This window comes from Mirounga angustirostris, unplaced genomic scaffold, assembly GCF_029215605.1.
Source record: "Mirounga angustirostris isolate CCGP_5_RB_7025 unplaced genomic scaffold, mMirAng1.0.hap1 SCAF_9, whole genome shotgun sequence".
NCBI classification, from domain to species: domain Eukaryota; kingdom Metazoa; phylum Chordata; class Mammalia; order Carnivora; family Phocidae; genus Mirounga; species Mirounga angustirostris.
The window spans coordinates 34072157-34098002 of record NW_026991717.1 but is presented as its reverse complement, the minus strand read 5'-3'; the positions used below and the strand labels follow the sequence as shown (position 1 = coordinate 34098002).

Genomic DNA, 25846 nt, shown 5'->3' with positions numbered 1-25846 from the left:
TGAGCAGGGAGCCCGATGTGGGACTCGATCCTGGGACTCCAGGATCATGACCTGAGCCGAAGGCAGTCGCTTAACCAACTGAGCCACCCAGGCGCCCTACAACATGATTTGACAGATGTGTATTTTGCAAAATGATTACAGCAGTAAGTTTAGTTAACATCTATCTCCTCATATAATTACAAAATTTCTGTGTGTGTGTGTGATGAGAACTTTTAAGATCTCTTCTCTTAGCAACTTTCAGATATATGGTTACGGTATTGTTTACTTTAGTCACTGTGCTGTACGTTACATGCCAGAATTTATTTATCTTATAACTGGAAGTTTATACCTTTTGACTCCCCTCATGCATTTGCTCACCCTCCACCCCCACTACTGGCAACCACCAATCTGTTCTCTATATCTATGAGTTCGATTTTTTTTTCTTTTATATTACACATATCAGTGAGATCAAAGACAGTTTGTCTTTCTCTATGACTTGACTTACCATAATGTTCTCAAGGTCCATCCATGTCCTGAATGGCAGGATTTCCTTCTTTTTTTATGGCTGAATAATATTCCATTGTGTGTGTGTGTGTGTGTGTGTGTGTGTATGTGTATGTGTCACATTTTCTTTATCCAACACTGTTCTACTTTCTGTCTCTATGAATTTGATCTGTCCAGGTATATGTCATATAAGTGGAATCATACAGTATTTGTCCTTTGTTTCTGGCTTATTAAAGTTAGCAATAATGCAGTCTTCAGGGTTCATCCATATTGTACATGTGTTGGAATTTAATTTCCTCTTTTTTTCTTTTTAAAGATTTTATTTATTTGACAGAGAGAGAGACAGCGAGAGAGGGAACACAAGCAGGGGGAATGGGAGAGGGAGAAGCAGGCTTCCCACGGAGCAGGGAGCCCGATGCGGGACTCGATCCCAGGACCCTGGGATCATGACCTGAGCCGAGGGCAGACGCTTAATGACTGAGCCACCCAGGCGCCCCGGAATTTAATTCCTCTTTAAGGCTGAATAATATTCCATTGTATGTATATACCACATTTTGTTTATCCATTCAGTCATTGATTGACATTTGAGTTGATTCACCTTCTGGCTGTTGTCAGTAGTATTGCTATGAACACTGGTGTACAAGCGTCTGTCTGAGTCCCTGTTTTTTTCATTTTCTTTTTCTCTCTTTTTTTAGAGTTCACTTTTTTATTGAACATGTTATAAAAGAGGTTTAGAGGTTTAGTCAAATAGACCAAAGTGCATGTTAGACTCCTCAGGTTCTTCTTTCTGTGCTTCACTTTCTTCTCCTCAGCTGAGGCTGCAGTGGTGAAGGGGGCAGATCTACCACCCTTTCACTACAGATGAGGCTCTGTACATCGTGTGGATGATGGCCAGAGCCTTTGTACACAAGCCTGGTCAGAGAGGTTCAGCATAACTTTGGCTGTGTTAATGAGAGCATTGATCTTAACCTCTGTAACCATCACCTCATCATTGTGCGGGAGGAGGGCCCAGGAGATGCAGGTGAAGTGTTGGGCTGGCAGCTGCTGGGCTATTCGCAGGATGAAGTGAGGGCTTTACCCCAACATGGCCTTAGCTTCCTTGGAAGGACTAAGTACTTTACCAGCAAATGCAGAAACAGGCTCCCTGCTTTCATTTCTTTTGGGTATATACTCAGTAGTGGAATTGCGGGATCATATGGTAATTCTGTTTGATTTTTTTTTTTTTTTTTTTTTGAGGAACAATGCTGACTTTTAATTTAAATGGAAGTGCTAGTAAGATCTGTAGATCTTAAGTGCCACCCAACCTCCCCCCTTTTTTTTAAGAGAGAGAGAAAATGCGTGCATGAGGGTGGGGTAGAGGGAGAGGAAGAGAATCTCAAGCAGGCTCCACACCCAGTGTGGAGCCCGACTCAGGGCTCAATCTCACAACCCTGAGATCATGACCTGAGTCGAAACCAAGAGTTGGATGCTTAACTGACTGAGCCACCCGGGTGCCCCTTAAGTGCCCAACTCTTGAATTTTGACAAACATATATACTCATGTAATCATTACTCAGAACAAGCTAAACATCTTTATCACCCAGAAAGTTTCCTCACGCCCCTTTCCAATCAATCCTCCCTTCAGTTCTCTAGGGGGAGCCACTCTGATTTCTGGCTCTATGAATTAATTTTGTCTGTGCTTGAAGTTCATACAGGGGGAACCCTATAATATGTACTATTTAGCTGTAGGTATCTTTTCCTCAATGTTTTTGAGATTCATCCATGTTGCTATAATGTATCAGTTGTTTTTAATTTTTTTATTTTTTAAAAGTACTGTCTGATGCTCCATTGTATGACCTAATATATCCGAGTTTATCCATTCTCCTATTGATGAACATTTGTGTTGTTTCCAGTTTTTGACTGTTATGTAAAAGCTTCTGTGAACATTCATTTACATATCTTTTTGTGTGTGGGTGGCATGTGTTTTCATTTCTGGACAGTAAGTACCTAGGGACTGAAATTGCTGGGTCATATAGAAAGTGTATGTTTTAGCTTTATAAGAGACTGCCAGACTGGTTGCTATAAATTCTTTGGTACTGTCAGTCTTTTTCATATTAGACATGCTGGTAAATATGTTCTAGTCTCTTATTGTGACTTTAATTTGCATTATCTTTATGACTGGTGATGTTGACAACTTTTTTATATACTTACTGGTCATTTCTTTTGTGAAGGAAATATTCAAGGCTTTTACCTGTTTTTAAATTGGATTATTTGTTTTCTTTTCTTTTTTTTTTTTTAAGATTTTATTTATTTATTTGAGAGAGAGCACACGAGAGGGGGGAGGGTCAGAGGGAGAAGCAGACTCCCTGCCGAGCAGAGAGCCTGATGCGGGACTCGATCCAGGGACTCCAGGATCATGACCTGAGCTGAAGGCAGTCGCTTAACCAACTGAGCCACCCAGGCGCCCTGGATTATTTGTTTTCTTGTTACTGATTTGTAAGAATTCTGTATTGGGGGTACAGGTTCTTTTGTCTGTTTTATGTATTACGATTTTTCCCCCAGACTGATTCTTACCTATTCACTTTTTTTTTTTTTAAAGATTTTATTTATTTATTTGACAGAGAGAGACACAGCGAGAGAGGGAACACAAGCAGGGGGAGTGGGAGAGGGAGAAGCAGGCTTCCCGCGGAGTAGGGAGCCCGATGCGGGGCTCGATCCCAGGACCCTGGCATCATGACCTGAGCTGAAGGCAGATGCTTAACCAACTGAGCCACCCAGACACCCCACCTATTCACTTTCTTAATGCATTTTTTGATGATTTTAATTTTTAGAAGTTTTACTTTTGATGAGGCTGATTTATAAGTTTTTTCCTTTTATGATTAATGCCTTTTATGTCTTGTCTAGAGAATTTTACCCTTAGTTGCAGACTGAGTTGTGTGCCCCCTCCTCTTCTGTACTGGTTTTGTAGAAATTAATTCTTTTGGTGGAGGATGTATTTAATTTGATTCCTGACACTTTTTTTTAATCAATACATAGTATACAAAGAAAAGTGCATAAATCCTAATTGTATAGCCCAATAAATTTTCACAAGGTGAATGTATTCATATATCCATTTTGAGTAAGATATAGAACATCATCAGCATCCCCGAGGCCTCCCTCGTGCCCCCTACCAGTCATTAACTACTCCTCCCAAAGGTGGTTACTTACATCTAACTTAGATTATGTAGATCAGTTTTGCTGTGCTTTGAACTTAATATAAACAGAATCATTCAGTATGTACTTAAAAAATATCTTTTTATATCTTTTTCATTTGTTATATAGTATTCCACTGTGAGGCTATACCCTAGTTTATTCAGTTTACTCTGTTTATTTTTAAGATTTTATTTATTTATGAGAGAGAGAGTGACGCACCAGCGGGGAAAGGGGCCGAGGGAGAGGGAGAGGGAGAAGCAGACTCCCTGATGAGCAGGGAGCCGGATGCGGGGCTCGATCCCAGGACTCTGGGATCATGACCTGAGCTGAAGGCAGATGCTTAACCGACTGAGCCACCCAGGTTCCCCTATTCAGTTTACTCTTTTTTTTTTTTTTTTTAAAGATTTTATTTATTTATTCATGATAGACAGAGAGAGAGAGAGAAACAGAGGGAGAAGCAGGCTCCCAAGGAGCAGGGAGCCCGATGCGGGACTCGATCCCAAGACCCTGGGATCATGACCTGAGCCGAAGGCAGACGCTCAACCATCTGAGCCACCCAGGCGCCCTCAGTTTACTCTTGATGAACATTTGGGATACTTTAATTTTAAGGTGTTATGCATAATGCCACCATGAAATTATTTGGGTACACGCATGTACCTAAGAGTGGGATTGCTTGGTCAGTGGGAAGGATAGATTTAGGTTCAGTAGATATAGGCAAACAATTTCCAAATATGTGTAATCTCTTGTGTGTGCATGTACACGTGTGCATTTGCCCCCATGCTTATATAGGCATAGAAGTTCCTTAAAAATAAAAAGTCCTTGGGCGCCTGGGTGGCTCAGTTGGTTAAGTGACTGCCTTCGGCTCAGGTCATGATCCTGGAGTCCCGGGATCGAGTCCCACATCGGGCTCCCTGCTCGGCAGGGAGTCTGCTTTGCCCTCTGACCCTATCCCCTCTCGTGTATTCTCTCTCTCTCATTCTCGCTCTCTCAAATAAATAAAATCTTAAAAAAAAAAAAAAAAAAAAAAAGTCCTCTTCTGCTTTTCTTATCATAGAAAAACTTTTAAATCTTATTTAATTTTGTGTTGCTAAGCTATATCTAGGTGACAGCACAAACACATTTTAAAATTGGAAAGTCTTTTGTGATTGGGAAGAAGCTTGGTGTAGTTTAATGAGTGTGGAGATTTGGATTATAGCCCTGCCTCATTCATTAATTAGCTGGTGAATGTGAGCAAATCACTTAGCCTCTGGAGTCTTAATTTCCTCATCTGCAATGTTGGAATAGTCCATGAGTTATAGAACTCACTAGTCTCATAGGGCCATTCAGTGGACAAATAGGGGAGAAAAACACTTTGGTAGATATATATAAAATATATATATAAATAAATTACATATTCTGTATGCTTATAGAATATATCTAAGTAATTCATGTAAATATATAAATAATAAAAATTTATAAATACACATGGGAGGATACATACACACCCACACACCCTGAAAAGGATAAACGTAATTGTTAAATTTTGATTTGAGGAAGTAAAATAGGATATCCATAATTGATCTTTTTATATGACTTTTTCTTTCTTCCTCATTTATTTTAAGCTCACAAGAAGCAAACAAGTTGGATAGCAAATAATTTAAGAATAATAACTTTTAAAAGCCAGCTTCTGCATTTATCGTGGGGTGGGTACTGACTTGGTCCAGTCTCCTCCTCCTCCTCTGTCATCATTTATGAACAGAGTTGATGTTTCTGCTGATCCTGGGCCTGTTTGCTCCTAGATCCATTCCTCACCTTTCCCTTCTTTGCTGTGAAGAGCTGACCCTTGTAGGCGTCTTTCCTTACCAGGCCCCTGTGTCAGCAGTTTCTGTCTGGATTAGCAAGTGGGAGGAACTGGAAGGAGACTGGAGGGCAGGAGGAAGAAGAACCCATGGTTTTCCTCTTTCTCTCTGCTTGGGGAAGTTGGAGGAGTGGGTGGTCTCTGGAAGCATCTCTTCTGTTGCTTCTGCCAGTCAGGCCATCTTTTTAGTTTCTTCCTGGTAACTTCAGCCTTGGATACTGGCAGCAACACATTTCCTCAGCTTTTCCTTACAGGTGGTAATGGCTTTTTGCTCCCATGCTAACCTCTGATTTGCCCCATCATTCCCTGTTGGGCCTCTCATTTCTTTCGTCACCTGTTCACTACATTGAAATCCCTCTGTTTTAAATTCTCAAGTGGTTTCCAAGTTCCTTTGTTAGACCCTGACTGATACAAAGCTCAGATTGATAGTAATAAAAATGTCTTAAATTTACATTTGTTTCAAGATTTGTCCTCTTTTTTAAAATTCCGGTATAGTTACCATAAGGTGTTATATTAGTTTCAGGCATATAATATAGTACAATATAGTGATTCAGCAATTCCATATATTATTCAGTGCTCATCAAGATAAGTGTACTCTTAATCCCTTTACCTTCATCCCCCATCCGCCTCCACCTCTCCTCTGGTACTGTTGGTTTGCTCTCTGTAGTTAAGAGTCTGTTTTTGGTTTGTCTTTTTTACCCCCTTTGTTTTGATTCTTAAATTCCTCAAATGAGTGAAATCATATGGTATTTGTCTTTTTCTGAATGACTTATTTCACTTAGCATTATACTTTTTAGATCCATCCATGTTGCTGCAAATGGCAAGATTTCGTTCTTTTTTATGGCTGAGTAATACTCGATCATATATATGTATGTGTGTATGTATACATACATACACACACACACACACACACCTACACATACCACATCTTTACCCATCCATTTATTGACGGACACTTGGGCTGCTTCCATAATTTGGATATTTTATTTATTTTATTTTTTTAAAAGATTTTATTTATTTATTTGACAGAGAGAGAGACACAGCGAGAGAGGGAACACAAGCAGGGGGGAGTGGGAGAAGCAGGCTTCCCGCGGAGCAGGGAGCCCGATGTGGGGCTCGATCCTAGGACCCTGAGATCATGACCTGAGCCGAAGGCAGACGCTTAACGACTGAGCCACCCAGGTGCCCCTAATTTGGCTATTTTAAATACTGCAATAAACATAGGGGTGCATGTATCTTTTTGAATTAGTGTTTCTGTATTTTGGGGGGTAAATACCTAGTAGTGGAATTATTAGATCATATGGTAATTCTATTCTTAATTTTTTGAGGAATCTCCATACTGTCTTCCACAGTGGCTGCATGTTTGCATTCCTACCAAGAGCTTACAAGGGTTCCTGTTTTTCCACATCTTCACCAACACATGTTGCTTCTTGTGTTGTTGATTCTTACAGGTGTGAGGTGATAGCTCATTGTGGTTTTGATTTGCATTTACCTGATGATGAGTGAGGTTAAGCATCTTTTCATGTGTCTGTTGGCCATCTGTATGTCTTCTTTGGAAAAATGTTCATGTCTTCTGCCCATTTTTAAATTGGGTTATTTTTGGGGTGTTGAGTTGTGTAAGGTCTTTATGTATTTTGGATACTAACCCCTTACCAGATATGTCATTTACAAATATCTTCTCCCATTCAGTAGGTTGTCATGTCTTTTAGTTTTGTTGGTTTCCTTTGCTGTCCAGAAACTTTCTATTTTGATATAGTCTCAGTAGTTTATTTTTACTTTTGTTTCCCTTGCCTCAGGAGATTTGTTGTATCTTTCAATGTCCCAAATAATATATGGAGGTAGAAAAGTGTTATAAGTCCTATTATAATATGAGGAAATTAGCATTTATTGAATGGCCACTTTCAGATTTTTCATAATTTTCCACTGAAAATTATTTTTTAAAGATTTTGCTTATTTATTTGAGAGAGAGAGATCACAAGCAGTGGGGAGGGGTAGAGGGAGAAGCAGACAGGGAGCCTGATGCGGGCTCAATACCAGGACCCTGGGATCATGGCCTGAGCCGAAGGAAGAACCTTAATGGACTGAGCCAGCCAGGCACCCTCCACTGAAAATTATTGAGGGAAAAATGGAGTCCCAGAGAAGTTAAATAATTTGGTGTAGGTCCCGAGAAGGCTGGTACTGAATCAGGATGGGAATTCTACATATAAAAACCATGTGCTATGTGCTCATCCTGGAAGAGATCCTTTACGAAAAAAGGCTTCATTTATAATGTACTTACAAAAGTGTTAGTCATTTTAGAAAATTTTTCAACTGAAAATTCAAAGCACAATAATTTTCTGCTCAGCCTTCATATATCCAGGATGTTATTCCCTAGCATTAATCAAAGTGTAATATAAAATTTGAGTTAGGGCCATTACTAAGAGAATTTGGCAACTAGGGCAGATTACAAGGGAGAATTCTTGCAATTGTCATGTATATTTGGTTATGTAATTGTTTCACATAGAAGTCTGGTGCACCCCTAGACGGGGAAAGAAAGAGGAGAGATGTCACAAAAGAGTAGAATGGGGTCAGGAGAAGAGAAGGGCCAAGGGAGTATGGTTGCCAGGTTGCCAGCCTTTCACCTGTACTGCCTCGATGATGGTGGAGGGGCAGTGTGGGAAGTGGAGATATGGACGAGGTATTTGTACAACAGCTGAAAGGCATCACCTTGCTTCGTCTCATCAGCTGGCCGCCTGATCTCTGTGGTAATAGAGGCTCCCGAAGTGTAGCATCAGAGATGACCACCTTTCTCTGCTGTAAAATAGAGGAGGCTCTACTTTGCCTTTACTAATAGGCCTGTCTTTTTTTTAGAGGATCTTTCATGTAGGTAATTCTCATAATACTTGTGAAAGCATGTAAGAACCAGTACCCCTGTTTGTAGGGAATTGGAGTGAGCAATGATTTGGAATACAAGAAATTCAATTTACACATTTACAGGTAAATTCTAATTATAGACTCAAGATTTATAGACTCTTTCTAAGGCATCCAGAATTCCCTCATCTTTGAAAAATAAATAAAAATACAGATAATAAAAACAACAGTAAGAACAGCTACACTTCTAGGACTTACTATGTGCCAGAAATTGAACCTCTTTATATATATTGTCATTCAGTCCTCCCAACTCTGTGAGGGTATTTTATTCCTTGACTTTTCTATTTAAAAGTGTAATCCCTTACCCTGTACTCCTTGTCCCTCTTCTCTGCTTTTTCTCTGTAGAAAAATATCACTCATATGTAACTTATTTTATTATCATCTATCCCTTCTGCTAGCACTCTCTGACTTCCCCCCAGCCCTGTCCCTACTGATTAAAGGCAGGAGGTCAGTTTTGTTCCCTTTTGTATCCTCAGTGCCTAGAACAGTACCTGGCACATAGTAGGTGTGAATGAATGAATGAGTCTCTATTTTAATTATACAAGATCATACAGTAATAGGACAGTTATGGGGCATTGAAATGAGTTATAAAATCTTTGATGAAGCTAAAATTCTCTTAGCATTAGATAAACTATATCTCCAGGAGTGTGAAATGACCTTAAGTCCTTGGTTTTGATGATGCCTTCCCTTTTTCTAATCCCTAGGTCTTCCTTTCATAAGCCTCTGGGCTCTTAAGCTGCCCTGCAAATTGAATATTTTTTTCTCCATTTTTCATCCAGGAAACAGAAAAAATTACTCATCTTTTATTGTGAGATTTTTAATAGTGGCAAAACCCAGATTTGCATTTTATGAATTTTGTCTACAGCCTAAAGCTGTAGAAGCGGTGATACTTAGTGATATTTTAAACTCAAAGGTTTCAGTGTCTCCTTCTACTCTTTCCCTTCAGAGGGTAGATGACAGAGCAGTAGGCCCTACAAATGAGACTTGGCCCAAGATTACTCAGTAAGCCACTAATCCCAGAACTGCGCTTTCAGTGTATTTCTTTACCCACTTTACATGCGTGCGGGTGTGCGTATTCACCCCTCTACCCACACCCACCTCTAAGCTTAGTGATTTGTATGGCCTTTAATAGGAAATTTAATTCTGGAAGTGGTCAGGCAGAACATGAATGGCTAAGATCTGATGACTGATGGGGCTTGAGGAAAGAGAAGGAAGGAAACAAAAGTCATCAAAGAACCTCACATAGGCCCTTGCTGACTAGAAGAAGGGTGGTCCCACTCAGAGTATGGGTTATTGGAAGATAGTCAATTGCTTAACATTTTACCTTTTTTTCCCCCTTCCTTCTGGCCTAGAAAACCATACCCATGCTTTCTCTCATAATTGTATCTTATAAATTCCATTGATATTCCCTATTGTGTTCCGGCTCCGCTGGCGCTGGGTCACAGTAAGCTTTTTTTCCTTCCTGTTACTTTATGGACCTGTATGTCTTAGGTTTTCTGGTAATGTATCTTGTAGGGTTATAGAACAAATGATTACAAATTATTAGAAATAATTTCCATCTTGTTTCCTGCTGTATTCTTTCTTCTGCATTTTTAAAAGGGAATATTTCAAATATGTATTAAAGTGCATAAAAAAATATGAACCTCCATATACTCGCTGGCCAGATTTAATAAATAAAAACATTTAGTCATGTATCCTTCAGAGATTTTTATTTTTTTGAGAAATTAAAGCATTAAAGATCTAAAGTCTCTCCCCCCCCCCCTTTTTAAAGACGGGGGTGTGGAGGGGCAGAGGGAGAGAGAGAATCTTAGGTTCCACACCTAGTGCAGAACCCCATGTGGGGCTGGATCCCATGACCCTGAGATTATGACCTGAGCCAGAATTAAGAGTCAGATGCTTAACCAACTCAGCCACACATGTGCCCCTGAAGTCTTTTTAATTTTCCTTTCTCCCCCTTCCTCACCACTGTTCTGAGGTTGGTGTGAACCTTTTTCTTTTTTTTCCCACAGAAAAGTAATTTCTTAATGAATTTTTACCCATATTTTTAAACTTTTGAATTCAAAGGAATAGTAACTCATTTTGTGGTTTATCATAAATCGTTTCAGTGACTCCAATAGATTTTTTTGTCATTGTTGCCTTCTCATTCCTGGGTAGCAGTATGTTTTACCTTCCTATTGCAAGGACTGTGTTTACTATTTTTGGTCCTCTGATCTATCAGATGGGACGTTAACTGTGTTATGTATTTTTTTGTTGGTAATATTCCTGAAATATCCTTTAGAGAGTCATCTTATTCACCTTCAATAACCAGGGAGAGAGAAAGAGAAGAGACGAAGAATGATTTTATTTTTTTCAGGCCAAGTTATGATCTGAGAAACTGACATGATAAGCTACAAAAACTGAGGAGAAGCATATATTCAATGTGTAATAGTAGAACAAGTATCTCTTAGTTTAAAAATCTACACATTTTTGGTGCATGATATTCTTGTGGGCAGCAGCATGAAGAATTTAATGTGATACTGCAGTATGCTTGTAGTTAAATGTGAGCACAGTGCTTAAGGAGAAAATCTAATAACGACGATGTTGTTTGTTTTGTCAAAATATGTTGCCCAGCTCAAGAGTTTCCGATTTTGGAGAAGCAGAACTGGTTGATACATCTCCACTATATCCGGAAGGATTATGAGGCATGCAAGGTGAGCAATTGTAATGATACAGACCATGAGAGGCAGGCTTTGTTAGGCAACTAACAGAGTGTGTCACACAGATTTGTGGCAGTTTAGATCCCACTGATAATATATGAGTTCCTGTTTTCACACACTTTGTGTATTGGTTAGCTTTTGCCATGATAATGCTGCTTAACAACCTCAGAATTTCAGTGGCTTCCAACAGCAGACAATTATTGCCCATGGCTCTTCAGACTGGCTGTGGCTTGGCTGGGTCTGACTATAGGCTGGGGGTCAGGTTCAGGTGTGTCCCATGTGTCTTCTCATTTTAAGACCAGGGTGAAGGAGCAGTTGCTGTCTGGTACTTGTTGGTCCTTGGTGGATGGCAAATGTTCAACAAGCATAGTATTTAATTTTTTGATCTCTGGATAGGTGAAAAATGAAATTTCATTAATTCTCTTATTATGGTGAACTTGATCATCATTTGTATATTTAAAAACTTTGTATTTCCTTTTTCTCTGTACTGTATCTTTGATACATACTTGCTGACAGACAGTAGTATTAACATGCCAGATATAGCCTTCATATTCTTTTTGGCATTTGGAACTTTGTATGCTTCTAAGGCTGTGGTTTTAAATTTTGAACTGTGGCATTTGTGCCTATGGCAGCACAGAACTAGCAATATTTAGTACCAGCATGAATCTTAGAAGGTTTCTTTCTTCCCTTCTATGATATTATCCTTTTCTTGTTTCCCTTTTCCTTTTTTGACAACTTCTTCTGTTTCCTATTTTTGGCTTCTCTTCCTCCTTTATTTCTTAAGAGTTGGGGATGTTCCTAGGTCCTATCCTTGACCATTTTCTCTGTGCATTTCATGCATTTCCTCCTGGTCTTCAGACCAAGCTGATGCTTACTGATTCTTCACAGGCATTTCACATTCAGCTTTTCGTGTAGCTGAATTTATCTGCTTTCCTCCAAACCTATTCCTTCTCTTGTACCCTATTGCAGGGATAGGTACCATCTGTCTGTGTCAGAATCCCCTGACCCACTGTCCCTAATATATTACAGATAATCATTACGTTCTGGAGAGCCTGTCTACTACCCCTTGAAACTGTCCACTTTCTTCTCTCTCCAGGCCTTAGTTAATTTCCATCATTTTTGTTTAAATAACTGTGAGGATTCTTAAACCAACCTTGCCTCCTTCCCATCTGTTTTCAGCAGTGCTCCAAAAACGACTTTTCTATTAAGCAAGTAGAATCAGGTTACTTCCTGCTTAAAACTTACCAAGATTCTCTCGTTGCTCTCAACTTTTTTTTTTTTTTAAAGATCTTATTTATTTATTTGACAGAGAGAGAGACAGCGAGAGAGGAAACATAAGCGGGGGGAGTGGGAGAGGGCGAAGCAGGCTTCCCGCTGAGCAGGGAGCCCAATGCGGGGCTCGATCCCAGGACCCTGGGACCATGACCTGAGCCGAAGGCAGACGCTTAACGACTGAGCCACCCAGGCGCCCCTGCTCTCAACTTTTTTAGCATGGCATTGAAGCCCTTTTCTCCCTGACTCTTAGCCACCTCAGCTTCTCCTCCAACCCCTGCCAACACAGGATTTTAAAACTGTTGATTCCAGAAAGCCTTCCTTGAGTCTCTAAGTTAGACTCGGGTGCTTGTTCTCTGAACTCCTATCTCATCCTGAGCTTAGCCTGTCACAGGAGGAAGGTAGAGCCTGTGTTTCGCTATCAGAGAGCCCCTAGCATCTACAGTGATGCCTGGAAATCTTTTCATATTTTCCTTAGCTTGCCTGGATTCTAGATAAGGGTTGGCAAGCTTTTTCTGTAAGGAGCCAGATGGTAAGTATTTTGGGCTTTGTAGGCCACAGTCTCTGTTTTATATTCCTCATCTTCTCTTATTTTTTTATAACCCTTTAAAAATATGCAAACTACTCTTAGCTTGGGAGCTTTACAAAAACAGACTGTATGGCTCAGATTTGGCCTGTAGCCCATAGTTTGCTGACCCCTGTTCTATAGGGCTATTGTGGACACTGCTGTTATAAACATTGGCGTTCAGGTGCCCCTTGGAATCACTATATTTGTATCCTTTGGGTAAATACCTTGTAATGCAATTGCTGGGTCATAGATAGCTCTATTTTGTAACTTTTTGAGGAACCTCCATATTGTCTCCCACAGTAGCTGCATCAGTTTGCATTCCCAGCAGTGTAAGAGGGTTCCCCAACCAACATCTGTTGTTTACTGAGTTGTTAATTTTAGCCATTCTGACCAGTGTGAGCTGGTATCTCATTGTGGTTTTGAGTTGTATTTCCCTGATGCTGAGTGAGGTAGAGCATTTTTTTCATATGTCTGTTGACCATTTCGATGTCTTTTGGAGAAATGTCTGTTCATGTCTTTTGCCCGTTTCTTGACTAGACTTTTTGTGTTTTGGGTGTTTTGATAGGTTCTTTATAGATTTTAGATACCAGCCCTTTATCTGATAAGACATTTGCAAATATCTTATCCCATTCCATAGGTTGCCTTTTAGTTTTGTTGATTATTTCCTTTGCTGTGCAAAAGCTTTTTATCCTGATGAAGTGCCGATAGTTCATTTTTGCTTTTGCTTCCCTTGCCTTTGGAGACGTGTCTAGTAAGAAGTTGCTGTGGCCGAGGTCAAAGAGATTGCTGCCTGTGTTCTCCTCTAGGATTTTGATGGACTCCTGTCTCACAGCCAATGTCTACCTTTTCTTAAAAACACTTCAAGGCTCCGAACTGCTACTCAGAAGTATTTTTCTTCCTCTTTCAGGCTGTTATCAAGGAGCAACTTCAGGAGACTCAGGGCTTATGTGAATATGCTATCTATGTCCAAGGTAAGACATGTATTTCTTCTCTTCTTGCTAGAGAAATGAATACTTTGCCTAGGTTCTGAAAGAAGAGCAAACTACCTATGAAGCACTTTAAGTTCCAAATGTTCTACAAAGGTCTTATTGAGTATTATGTTGTTTGAAATCAGAACATAATTCTTGTGTGGGATTTGACATCAGAAATGACAGATTCTGTTAAAAAAATTTGCTGCTGTCCTTCCCCCCCATTCTCTAGTGTCTGGCTAGTGTTTTCAGAGTGCATGTTAGGGTCCCTGTCTCAGGCAGCAGCTTCAAGTCCAGAAGGGGCTTCTGGAAGGGCTCCTTGTAGTCAGGCTAAAAGAGATGAGGAAAGGCTTGAGGATTTTTTATAAGGGTGTTAGGATGAAGGGAAGAAACCTAGAGGTATAGAGGGTAAAGCAGAGAATAGATGAAATTTATCAGAAACCAAATATAGGAACCACTGACTGAAATTTTACTCTTTAGCATCTTTAGTTTTTCTAGGAACTTTCCTTTTGATTCTTTGGTGTAAATGAATGGTTTTGTTTACCACTCATTGGATTGGTAGCCTTCAGATTAATATACAATTTTCTGACATAATTTGTAAGATACTGACACATCTAGGATATCATGGCAAAAAAAAAAAAAATGCTCTTTTATTCCCAATATTACAAGTTCCGGACTCTCAGTGCCTCATAATACTTAAACATGTAAATTCTTCTAAAAACTTAAGCCTGGGAAAAATTACTGATTCAGTTTGGTTGCTATACTGAAAGCCAAGTCCAAAATATTAGTTCATTCGCAGCCAGAATCTTCTTGATTGCACTTTCCCTGTTTGGGTATTCTCTGGAAACCGCTGGATGGAGGTGGTTGGAAGTGTGGATTATCATGATGAATAGAGTGTTTGATGGGGAAGCCCAGGAATGTCCTTATTATGAAGAATTTGTGGGATAATTTTCAAGGCACCTGGTTATCTGCATGGTGGATGCTGGGAATGGAGTAGATCGGTTTATCTTATTAAAAAAAGTTTTAGATCGTTAACAACTTTGCTACTTGTTTCAGCCTACCTGAGGTCATATCTGATTGTGTTAAAGCTAGAATTATCCAAAGGATTTCTTTGGTATGATTTCTTAACTCCCTCTTCTCCAATTTTTCTGATACCAGACTCTGTTCTCCCCAGAATGTGATGATTTTTTCTGTGTTTCTGTTTCTTGGCAGCATTAATATTTCGCCTGGAAGGAAATATCCAAGAATCCCTAGAACTCTTTCAGACCTGTGCTGTTCTCAGCCCTCAGTGTGCTGATAACCTCAAGCAGGTGGCCAGATCTTTGTGAGTATTTGCTGCCTGCAAGCCCCGGGGCACTCCAGAGAACACTGTAGAATGCATTCTCAGGCAGAGGCTGCTTCTGGCAGCCTGATCAGCCTGATACATAGAGGGAGAGTTGCTCAATGGGATTCACTTTAAAGAGTGGATTGATTTTGAAATTTGAGAAAATGAGTTAACAATGAGTATTTCAAGCATTGTGTAGTGTAGTGTGATGGGGAAAGCCTGATACTGTTTATCATACAAATAGTGACATCTTGTTCTCTCAGTCCCCTAATCTTACTGGCAACCCGTAAAATTTCTTTCATCTGCTGTTCCAACACGTAGTATAATACTTGACATAGTAAGTTTTGTAAGTGTTTGTTGAGTGGATGTCCTGACAGTTCCTGGATATAGTCAACCTCTAGTCTTTATACGCTGTTAGGTACACCGATAGTTTTTCTACTCCTGAGCCATAAAGTATCCATGGAGTTCCCATCCCCACTTTCTTACCTACTGTCATACTTGCACTGTCTTTGCATAGAGGCCCTGATTGCCTTTGCCTCTCTTTTAGAACTGTGATCCAACATCAAGGCAAGAGATTTAGTCTTGGAAGGGGAGGGGATGTCCCTTAAGTAGATGGTGATGATGAATGCTGGCAGCTCTTGCTTAACTGGTATATATATATAAGCTTGTTTCTTTTTTGTTCTACATTTGTGGTACATTGCAGAAAATAACTTACAGAAGACTTTCACTAAATTTGGTGTAGAGTGAGACCAAGACCCAGGGACAGCGATTAGTGCAGCTCCTACCAAAAGAGCTTCTGTTATTGATATATGCCAGCCTCATTCGCCAAAACAGCACAGCTGGCTAATAGGGAAGAGGCTTCCAGAATTCTCTCCTGGATGGAATATTAGTCAAATGAGGGACTAGTGGAGTTAGTCCTGTAAAAGCTTTGAGTTAATAATTAAAGAAAATGTATCTCTTCCACAGATTTCTTTTGGGAAAACATAAAGCTGCCATTGAAGTATATAATGAAGCAGCTAAACTTAACCAGAAAGATTGGGTGAGTAGAGAACTTGAAGTTTTTGTTATTAGTGATGTGCTAATGGTTCCATTTGTCATATGGCTGTCTTTTGTTATGGCTACTGAATACCCTACATGCCCAAAATGTCTTTATTTTATCCTCACCCTTGATTGATGATTTAACTAAGCATAAGATCAAAGTCATGTTGCCTCATAACTTAGCAGACATTGCTGCCTGGTTTTCGGGCAGTGTCTTACCAGTCTGACTCTTGTTGATAACTCCACTTTCCTCTCTAGAAGCTTTGAGGATTTTTTTCATTGGAGTTCTGAAATATCAATCATTGTTGTCTAGAAGTGTTTCTTTTCTTTTTTTCCCCCTCATCTGTACACCCTCAGTTGGCTTTTCTCTAAGGATCCTTGCCCTATTTTGGGTCAGGGAAGTTTTCTTTGAGTAGTTCTTTGATTTTTTTTTTTTCTTCTCCTCCATTATCCCTTTGTATCAGTCAGGGATTATAACTGCAATAAAAATTCTGACTAAACATTAGCTTTACCAATTAGGGGTTTATTTTTTCTCACGAAACCGATCCAGGTGAGTAGTTGTCAACATTGACTTGGTGGTCCAAGGATGTCAAGACTGAGGCTTTTTCTTCATGTTCACAAGTCGTCTGCTGCAGCTCTAAGATCACATCATCATTCCAGGCAGGGAGAAAAAGGAAACAACAAAGAGAAAAAGACAGCCTATATTAGGAAAGTATAGCTTTCCCAGAAATCCCCAAGAGACTGCCACTTGTGTGATATCAACCATTCCCACCCCTTTAAGGAAAGCTGGGACGTGTAGTTTTTACGTTGGACACATTGACACTCTAAACAAAGTTAGGGTCTTTTAGGAAGGACAACAGGGAGAGTGGATATTAAGCAGCGGCATGTGCCACACTGTTTTCCACTGTATTAAACATGTTCTGTACTTGTTTCCTGTGGCTCTTAACTTGTATCTCACATATTCCCCCTCCTTGCCTTTCTGCTGTACATTAAGGGACATAGCCTCTCCATGTCTCTGACTCTCTAAGTTTTGTTCTGCCTTCCAGAATTACCTTTTCCTTCCTCTCTTTGTTTTGCATTATTTACAACAGCCTGAAGTTGGAAACCACCTGTCTGTGTCCATTAACAGACGAGTGGATAAACAAAATGTGAGATACACATACAGTGGAGTATCATTCAGCCTTAAAAAAGAATGACGTCTGTATACATGTTGCAGCATAGATGAATCTTTAAAACATTATGCTAGGGGGGCGCCTGGGTGGCTCAGTTGGTTAAGCGACTGCCTTCGGCTCAGGTCATGATCCTGGAGTCCTGGGATCGAGTCCCACATCAGGCTCCCTGCTCAGCAGGGAGTCTGCTTCTCCCTCCGACCCTCCCCCCTCTCATGCTCTATCTCATTCTCTCTCTCAAATAAATAAATAAAATTAAAAAAAAAATTTGTAGGTTTTACGCTTCTTGAACATGACTCAATGTCTGATATAAGCAGTTATTTTTTTTTCAGGTATGATAATGGAATTGTAGGTAGTTAAAAAAAAAAAAAAAGACCTGTCCTTTAGAAATACATAATAAAATGTTTGTGGATGTTATGCTAGCTGGCATTTTGTCAAGTAGTGGGGTAGATGGGAGTATGGATTGGATGGTTGTTGGGACAGAGTGATGAGTCCATGGTGTTTCTGTCTACATTTATGTATAGTTGAAATTCTTCTGAAGATTTAGACCTAAAAAAAGAAAAAAAATCCTAGTGCTGACACTTTGTCTCAAGTTAGGCAAACTATTTAACCTCTCTGACCTTCAATTTTCTTCTCTCTCAAATCAGAATTGTTATACCTGTGTTTCAGATTTGCTGGGGAAATTAAAGTAATACATATATGAAAGCCATCTGGCATAGAGCCTGATGTGAAGTAGGTACTCCATCAATGATCCCTATTTTGTTATTTTAGGAGACTTGGAACACATTTTAAACCATTTGTCTCTGAGTCCTGGGGCCCGTGTTTTGCCCGACAGGGACACTTCTGGGTCTAAATGTGCTTCCACACCTCTCCACTACTAACAGAAAGTCCTCACTGTTTCCATAGAGCACTTCCCTCACCCTTGCTTCCTCCTTTCTCTGAAGCTGCTGCTAATAAAGGGAGATTCAGTATAAGGGAACTTGAGAGATTCTCTAGAACTCAAGGTGAACTAGAACTGGAAAGCTGTTAGTAACCAAGGTAGCCTACTCTGCATTTCTGCTTCAGTTTTTTTCTTTTTGTAGGTCAGCCGTTGGCAAACTTTCTGTAAAGGGCCTAGTGAGTATTTTAAGCTTTGTGGCTTCATACAGTCTCTACTGCAGCTACTTAACTCTAAAGTTCTAGTGTGAAAGTTCTGTAGGCAATGTGTAACAAGTCGTCGTGGCTGTGTTCCAGTAAAACTTTATTTACAAGAAAAGCAGAGGATGGATTTGGGCTGTGGGCCAGGGTTTGTAGACTTCAGCAGATTGGCTTCAATGACATGTATTCCGCCTCAGCGGCCTCCAGATGCTGTTGTCGGTCCCCGAGTCCACACCACCTGGTCAAGTCCCAGATTCCTAGGAGAAGGAATCTGGTACACACACACACACACACACACACTTAGGGGTGGAGCAGGGGCTGTGGGCAATGTCTTCTGAGAGGAGGGCAGGGGGCAGCTCTTAGAGAAGGCAGGCCTGGGGCTGGGTGTGTGCCTCTGAGATCCAGGAAGATTACCTGTTCATTCTGATTTTCTCTCTTATAATCTGAGTTTTTAATATTAAAGAGCCCATTTTATAGAATTAAGTGTATTTAAGTATGAAATCTTGTAAAAAACTACCTGTAGTGCCACTTAAAATGTAAGCTTTGCTGGACAGTAACAGTCTAGATGCCTTTCGTGTCATTCTGGTAGTAACTGCGGAGTTTACACCTGTGCTCTCTTCCGTGTGTAGGAGATCTGTCACAACGTGGGAGTCTGCTACATTTATCTGAAACAGTTCAGTAAGGTACTGTGTGGAGTGGTGGTGGCGGTTGGGCGCCGGGCTGGGGGCGCACCGCGGGCTGCTCGCTGCGGAGGTGCCATCCCTCATGGTGTGTCGTTCCTGAGCAGTGCTTGTAGAGATCTTGGCAGCAAAAATGGAAAGGGCCATACCTTTATCCCCGTATTTATTCTCATTTTTCATCCATCTGCTTTTTTTTTTTTCTTTTTCTTTTCTGATTTTAGCAAGAAAATGACAGACTCTAGAAATATGATGAGGGAATTGCAGTCGAATCGCTTCTCTCCTCTCTTCTCTTCCATCCCCACTGTAATTTTCCAGTATAGAAACATGTTTGATAAAACTTAGATATCAAAAAGTGAACCCTTAGGTCTTAAAAGTGTAATCATGACTGTGTGAGCTATTTTATGGTCTCACGGCAACTGATTTTAGTTTTTAAGGTTATTGGAAATGAATTTAAGTTTTAAGTGGATCTGATTTCTGACAGTTACTGTTTTTAACATTATTTTCCGTGTAAGAACTTATATTTTTAATGGGTCTCCTTAGGTTTCCTGGGCAGATCTATAGTGTTATATGCTTGCTTAGGAGAGTTTTCTCCTCAGAGAATATTCCAAGCATGTGCATTTCTATTCATAGGATTATTCTGAGCCACGGGAGAGGTGGGATTGGTCTTTGGTCAGACCTGTACTGAAAAGAAGGAGAATTATATTTTACTGTAAAGCTAACAAATATAATACTTGACATTGATGTAAATACTTGTTGAATCAATGAATGACTTAAAGCCCTTTTGATCATCGATTAGGATAAAGCTCTTCCAGGGCAAGGAATTTGTTTTGTTAGCTTTCGTATCCCTAGTACCTAGAACAGTAGGTACTCAATGGATACATGTTGAGTGAATAAAGGAGAACAGTGCGTTCATTCATTTATCAACTATTGGTGAGGAAAATGAGGTCCACTCCGGGGAAGGTTGTGCAGTTCATCAGTGGTGCAGCTGGGATCGAATTCAGGGCAGTGCTCTATTCTGTACTACGGCACTCCTTTGAATTATGAAGTGTGAGCCATGGGTTTGACTATCAAGAAGCAGAAGACGCTCAGAAAGGTTAATCCTCATGTATAAAAAACTCCCACGTGGCTCCAGAGGCAGACACCTCATGTTGCCAGCTGTCCTGTCATCAAGCAGTTTTGGTATGTTGTAGTGTTTTTGGGTAGTAGGGGCTGTTCGCTGAGATGCCGTGTTCCTGCCTGAGTACAGCAGGAGCTCTGTCTTTACAGTAGCCACACCAAGCCATTGTCCTTTCGTGGTAGTGATTGGGTTCTCTTTACTCCATCAATCTTATTAGGCACAAGACCAGCTGCACAATGCCCTCCATCTTAACAGGCATGATTTGACTTACATAATGCTGGGGAAGATCCACTTGCTGGAGGGAGACTTGGACAAGGCCATTGAAATCTACAAGAAAGCAGTGGAGTAAGTATGTCTGTTTTCTTTAAGGCAATGAGAAAATAAATGGGAGCAGACATAGGAACCCCCAAGCTTAAGACTGATTACGGATTACCGTGACAGATCACTAGTTACATGAGTCAAGCTCAAGCTAAGGTTAGAAGCTCCCAGTGGTTTGCTTACATAAGGAAGACTTGGGTTTCTCACCTGTCAGTATGGCTAGTCTAGCCTAGCTGGACAGTTCTCCACAAGATCGATCAGGGATCCAGGTTCTTTATTAACCCACCATTCCTTCAGTTTTGCCTTCACCTGCATAGTTGAAGCTGACTTAATGTGGTATCCATGTTCTAGGCTGTGATGAGGGGCAGTGGTACAGGAAACTACCGAGTAAGCAGCTCGAAGTAAGGTTTTAATGGTTTAGAAGTTGCACACATCATTCCTGCTCACATCCCATGGTTTGTGAGGTGAAGTGGCCACTAGCCGCAAGGGAAGTGGGTACACACTTGCTCAGGAGGAAGGAGAGGATAGATTTTGGAGTCAGCTGGTAGTCTGCCATTGTGGTTTTAAACTTTATAGCAGATCTTGTTTCCGGAGACATTGGAGTCAGAAATCTCCTGATTCACTAATAAATATGTGGCATTTATTAACATGAGACCGATACCTTGTTTTTTTGTTTTTTTGTTTTAAATATCATTAGGGTCGGCCAAACCCCTATTGATAATGGAACGGACTGGTTTTACCAGGATGGTGTTCCAAGTTTCTTCTCCAGGGACACATACTATCTTGTCTTTTTTGTATAGGGTCTTGTTTGTTTTAAGTGGGATAGCTGTAGCAAAATGTCTCATTTGTTTTGTCACTTAACAGGATGTGGCCACAGTGTATTATTCCTGATAATTAGTCTCTGAACTAAACTTAGATTTCTGTTAATTACCTTTGTCTTCTACCACAGCAGTCACTTTTCTGGTTATACCAGTCACAACACTCTTCTGAATTTTCTTCAACCACATTTTGTGTCTAAAAAGACATAATCCCTTGGTTTGGGGCACGTGGGTGGCTAAGTCGGTTAACTCATGATTTCGGCTCAGGTCATGATCTCAGGGTTGTGAGATCAGGCCTCTCTCGCTGGGCTCCCTGCTCAGCGGGGAGTCTGCTTGAGAGTCTCTCTCTCTCCCCTCTCCCCACTAAAATAAATAAATCTTTAAAAAAATATCCCTTGATTTGTTAAGCTACAAGAGAGTTGTCAGCAAGGGGCTAAGTTTATAGGGACAAGTAGGAAGGAGCCCATGTAGCATATTTTAAGTGTCTGTGGTGCTCGGTGGAAGGAAGCCTTCTGCCTTTTAAAGTTGTCTCTTTGAGATTAGCTCACAGAAATCTGGAGGGTGACATTCTTCCAGGACTCATCAAGGACTTAAGTCAGTATAATTCCCGAGGGAAAAAGGGGACAGCTGAACATTTGGAACCTCACTGATGTTTATGTGACCATTGTTTATGACCATTGTTTATGACCCATTGCTTTGGAGATGGTAGTCACGTTTTGGTGGGGGCCAAGGGGGATGCCACCAAAATCAGGGAAGTTACATAATTGGTTTGTGGGTGGGAGATGATCAAAGTGGATATTTATTATGGCAGAAAGCGAAGGGCAAATACTCAGTTGAACTGAGTACGCTCTCTTTGGCCAGCTCATGCTTCCTCTGGCTGGGGCTTTGGCCCTTTGGTCTGGTCTCCCCATAGGTAATCAGTGCCCCACTCGGTCCTTAGAAGCAGGAGACGCTGTTCCTTGCATTTGGCATTTTCACTATTGAAACTGCTGATGATCCTACAGACAGAACATCTCAGCTCAGTGTTGCTTAGGTTTTGTGACAGAGGGAAGGATCAGTGAGGGACTGGGAAAGCAAATCACCTTTTTAAAGATTTTTTTTTTTTTTTAATTTATTTATTTGACAGCACAAGTAGGCAGAGTGGCAGGCAGAGGGAAAGGGAGAAGCAGGCTCTCTGCTGAGCAGGGAGCCCGATGCGGGGCTCGATCCCAGGACCCTGGGATCATGACCTGAGCCGAAGGCAGTCGCTTAACCGACTGAGCCACCCAGGCGCCCCAAGCAAATCATCTTTTTTTTTTTTTTTTTTTAGCAAATCATCTTTTACTTAAATCAGTGTTTACTTCCCAAAGCCAAAGGCTAATTTTTTCCTTGAGCTGGGTTGTGTCTGTCTTCTTTTTTTCGTTTGGCTATTTAGTATGGTTTTTTGTTTAATGTGGAGAGCAGAGCATTAGGGCCGTTGGGATCCTAAACACACAGAAAACTGCTGGTACTGTCAGTACAGTGAGGCCAGAAAAACAAAACAAAAAAGCCCTACAAACCTACAAGAGGGAACTGGCTACAACTGTGTGTTTTAGATGGACTTGATTTATGGAGCATCGGTCTTTAATTGTATCTGTATAATCAGGGACAGTCACAGAGAATATTCCATAGGTGGTTCTTAGGACTTTGGCCCTAAGGAAGGGTCCTGACAAAGGAGTCTGGATTCCAAGTCCCATTTCTTACTTCCTGGGCAATCCGTCCTGTAGCCAGGGTTGAGAGAACCACTTTTGTTTTGTTTTTGTTTTTTTTAAAGATTTTATTTATTTATTTGATAGACAGCGAGAGAGGGAACACAAGGGGGAGTGGGAGAGGGAGAAGGCTTCCCGCTGAGCCTGACGCGAGGCTCGATCCCAGGACCCCGGGATCATGACCTGAGCCGAAGGCAGACGCTTAACGCCTGAGCCACCCAGGCGCCCCGAGAGGACCACTTTTGGAGGAAATTCCCAGATCACCCTCAGAAATGTTCACGGGGAGTAGGAGGCACAAGAGTGTCTCCAGGTGCAGCACGAGGGCGCGTCAGTGGGCAGGGGTCTCGGTGTCTCATAAACCTCTTGTTTCCCTCTGAGCACTCTCTTTGGGTCTCTGTGTTGCAGGTTCTCACCAGAAAATACGGAACTTCTTACAACTTTAGGACTACTCTACTTACAGGTAATGAGAACTCTACTCATTCATGCACTGATGCTAGAAATGCTTTTGGATTTGTGTGGGTTGTCGCGTCCCTGCACTTTGAGTTTAACACATTCCACTAAAGGTCGTAGGAAGCATGTGAACCTTACTGTCTGCATTTGATATTCTTTGTCTGCTAAAGGAATGAATTTTCTGCATTCGAATCAGGCAAATAAGTCTGTTCGAGGCTACTGCAGTTCTAATTCTTACCCATGTAAGGAAAGGGCAGATATGAGAAATAACTTGGGGGGCGGGGCTGGCATCGTGTTGTTGTGGGAGAAGCTGTGAGTCTGCGGGGCACCGGCAGGGCTGGGGCCGGGGCCGTTTCTGCTGCTGCTGCTTCTGCCCAGCCAGGTGCTCCGGGAAAGAGCAGGAAGAGCGCTGGCTGGAGTGAGAAGCCTCCTCTCCCCGCCACGTTTTCCCGCATGTGAATGGCTTTCTTGTAGTGCCTCCACTTCTCTCTACCAGCCTGGCACCCCTGAGGCTGTCTCCTTGCCCGCTCCCCCCAAGCTCCTCAAGTGCCCTGCACAGCTGGTCCACCAGCTCTGCCTCTCGGGTGGCCTTTCTGTCTCTTTTGTTTTCTGGAGCTTACTCCTGGGCCTTCCTGGGCTTTGACTTGGAGGCTGGCCCCTGGGGAGTGAGGCTTACCTGCCCATTTCCTGCCGGGGAGGCATCAGTGCGGAGCGTAGGGGCTCCCGGCAGATGGAAACTTTGACCTTCAGGGGACAAATCAACAAATATGGGGATTTTTAGTTTTTTTTTTTTTTATCTGGTCTCTTGTAGCTTTTTTTTTTTTTTTTATCATGACAACCAGAAAGCCTGGGTGTTGCTGTTCGGGGCATGGTTGGCCAGACTCCTTAACTGCTGTCTCCCCACTGATGTAATTCTCTGGTTTGCTTTTTCTCCAAGCTCGGTATTTACCAGAAGGCATTTGAACACCTTGGAAATGCACTGACTTATGACCCTACCAACTACAAGGTATCGTACGTAGGCTGTCAAACCCCAGAGCCTTCACACAGATGCTCCCACTGCTGCCAGAGCTGACCTGGCCCTAGAAAGCAGTTTGGATACCTGAGAAATTACCTGCTTCTTAGAAAAATTATAAACAGACATGGCCTTTCTTTTTTGAACATATTGTAAAGTGTTAGCGCTCTGCTGCTCATTTTCTCCAAGCGCACATTTACTGTCACAGACCTGTCTGTCAGGCAGACAGTGAAATTGTTGTGCCGGTGAAGGTCCATGTGTTACTCAGGAAATGAGCAAGGTCTCTACAACTACTGTCTGAGGAGATTCTGGTGAAGTGACTTCTGGGTTCTTAATGAATTTGCGAGGACAACTCTTGTCCAGATAGGACTCTGGGGCTGAGATTGTGCAGTGGGTGGATGAACGTCATGGAGGGAGATGCAGCAGAACGGGCTTTGACAAAGGGTGTGGACCCGGTCCTGTCCCTCTGTCACAGGAGGCATGGTAGGCTGATCCTGCCAGCTTCTGCCTGGGCGCCTTTCCTCGGAGAAACGAGGGCTGGGCTGCGGAGGCCTCCAGCTGACCCCCCTGGGTGGTGCCAGAAGGAAATGGACCTTAAGTGGCCAGACAGCAGTTTCTGGGTTGTCAGGAACACTTGGGGGTACCAAGTAGGGGCCGTGGGGAACAGATGAAAGGCCGCTTTTACTGCAATGGCATTGACTCTGAGATACTGACTTCCTGGACTAGAAGTAGGAAACAAATGAGTCAGGGCAAGTCACTGACATTTTTTCTTTTTCTGTACTGTGCCAGAGAAAGCCACAGTGGGTGTGGGGACATTCCTCCCAAGCATCTGTCCTGAGAGCTTGAATATATTTTCTGTGGCCCGGAAGAAGTGTGTATGTCCTGTCCTTGCTGACGGGCCTGCTGAGTATCTACACCCAGAACGACAGCCTTTGGGGAATGGCTCCATTACTGGCTTTTCATGTCCTGTGTTTTCAGGCCATCTTGGCAGCAGGCAGCATGATGCAGACCCACGGGGACTTTGATGTTGCCCTCACCAAATACAGAGTTGTAGCTTGTGCCGTTCCAGAAAGTCCTCCGCTCTGGAATAACATTGGAATGTGTTTCTTCGGCAAGAAGAAATACGTGGCAGTGAGTGTCTCCCCATCATCC

At 41.7% G+C, this 25846-nt stretch overlaps 1 protein-coding gene across 4 annotated transcripts in view; it reads left to right on the top strand.

Moving 5' to 3' along the window:
* Window positions 1-25846, top strand: part of BBS4 (Bardet-Biedl syndrome 4) — a 59649-nt gene that overhangs the window by 28743 nt on the left and 5060 nt on the right. For all 4 annotated transcript variants that reach the window (XM_064570181.1, XM_064570179.1, XM_064570182.1 and 1 more), the window contains exons 3-11: window positions 11011-11090; window positions 13844-13907; window positions 15117-15228; window positions 16195-16267; window positions 19202-19255; window positions 20587-20714; window positions 23638-23692; window positions 24620-24688; window positions 25673-25825. In XM_064570181.1, coding sequence (XP_064426251.1) covers window positions 11011-11090; window positions 13844-13907; window positions 15117-15228; window positions 16195-16267; window positions 19202-19255; window positions 20587-20714; window positions 23638-23692; window positions 24620-24688; window positions 25673-25825 — 788 coding nt within the window. The remainder of the gene's footprint in view (window positions 1-11010; window positions 11091-13843; window positions 13908-15116; window positions 15229-16194; window positions 16268-19201; window positions 19256-20586; window positions 20715-23637; window positions 23693-24619; window positions 24689-25672; window positions 25826-25846) is intronic.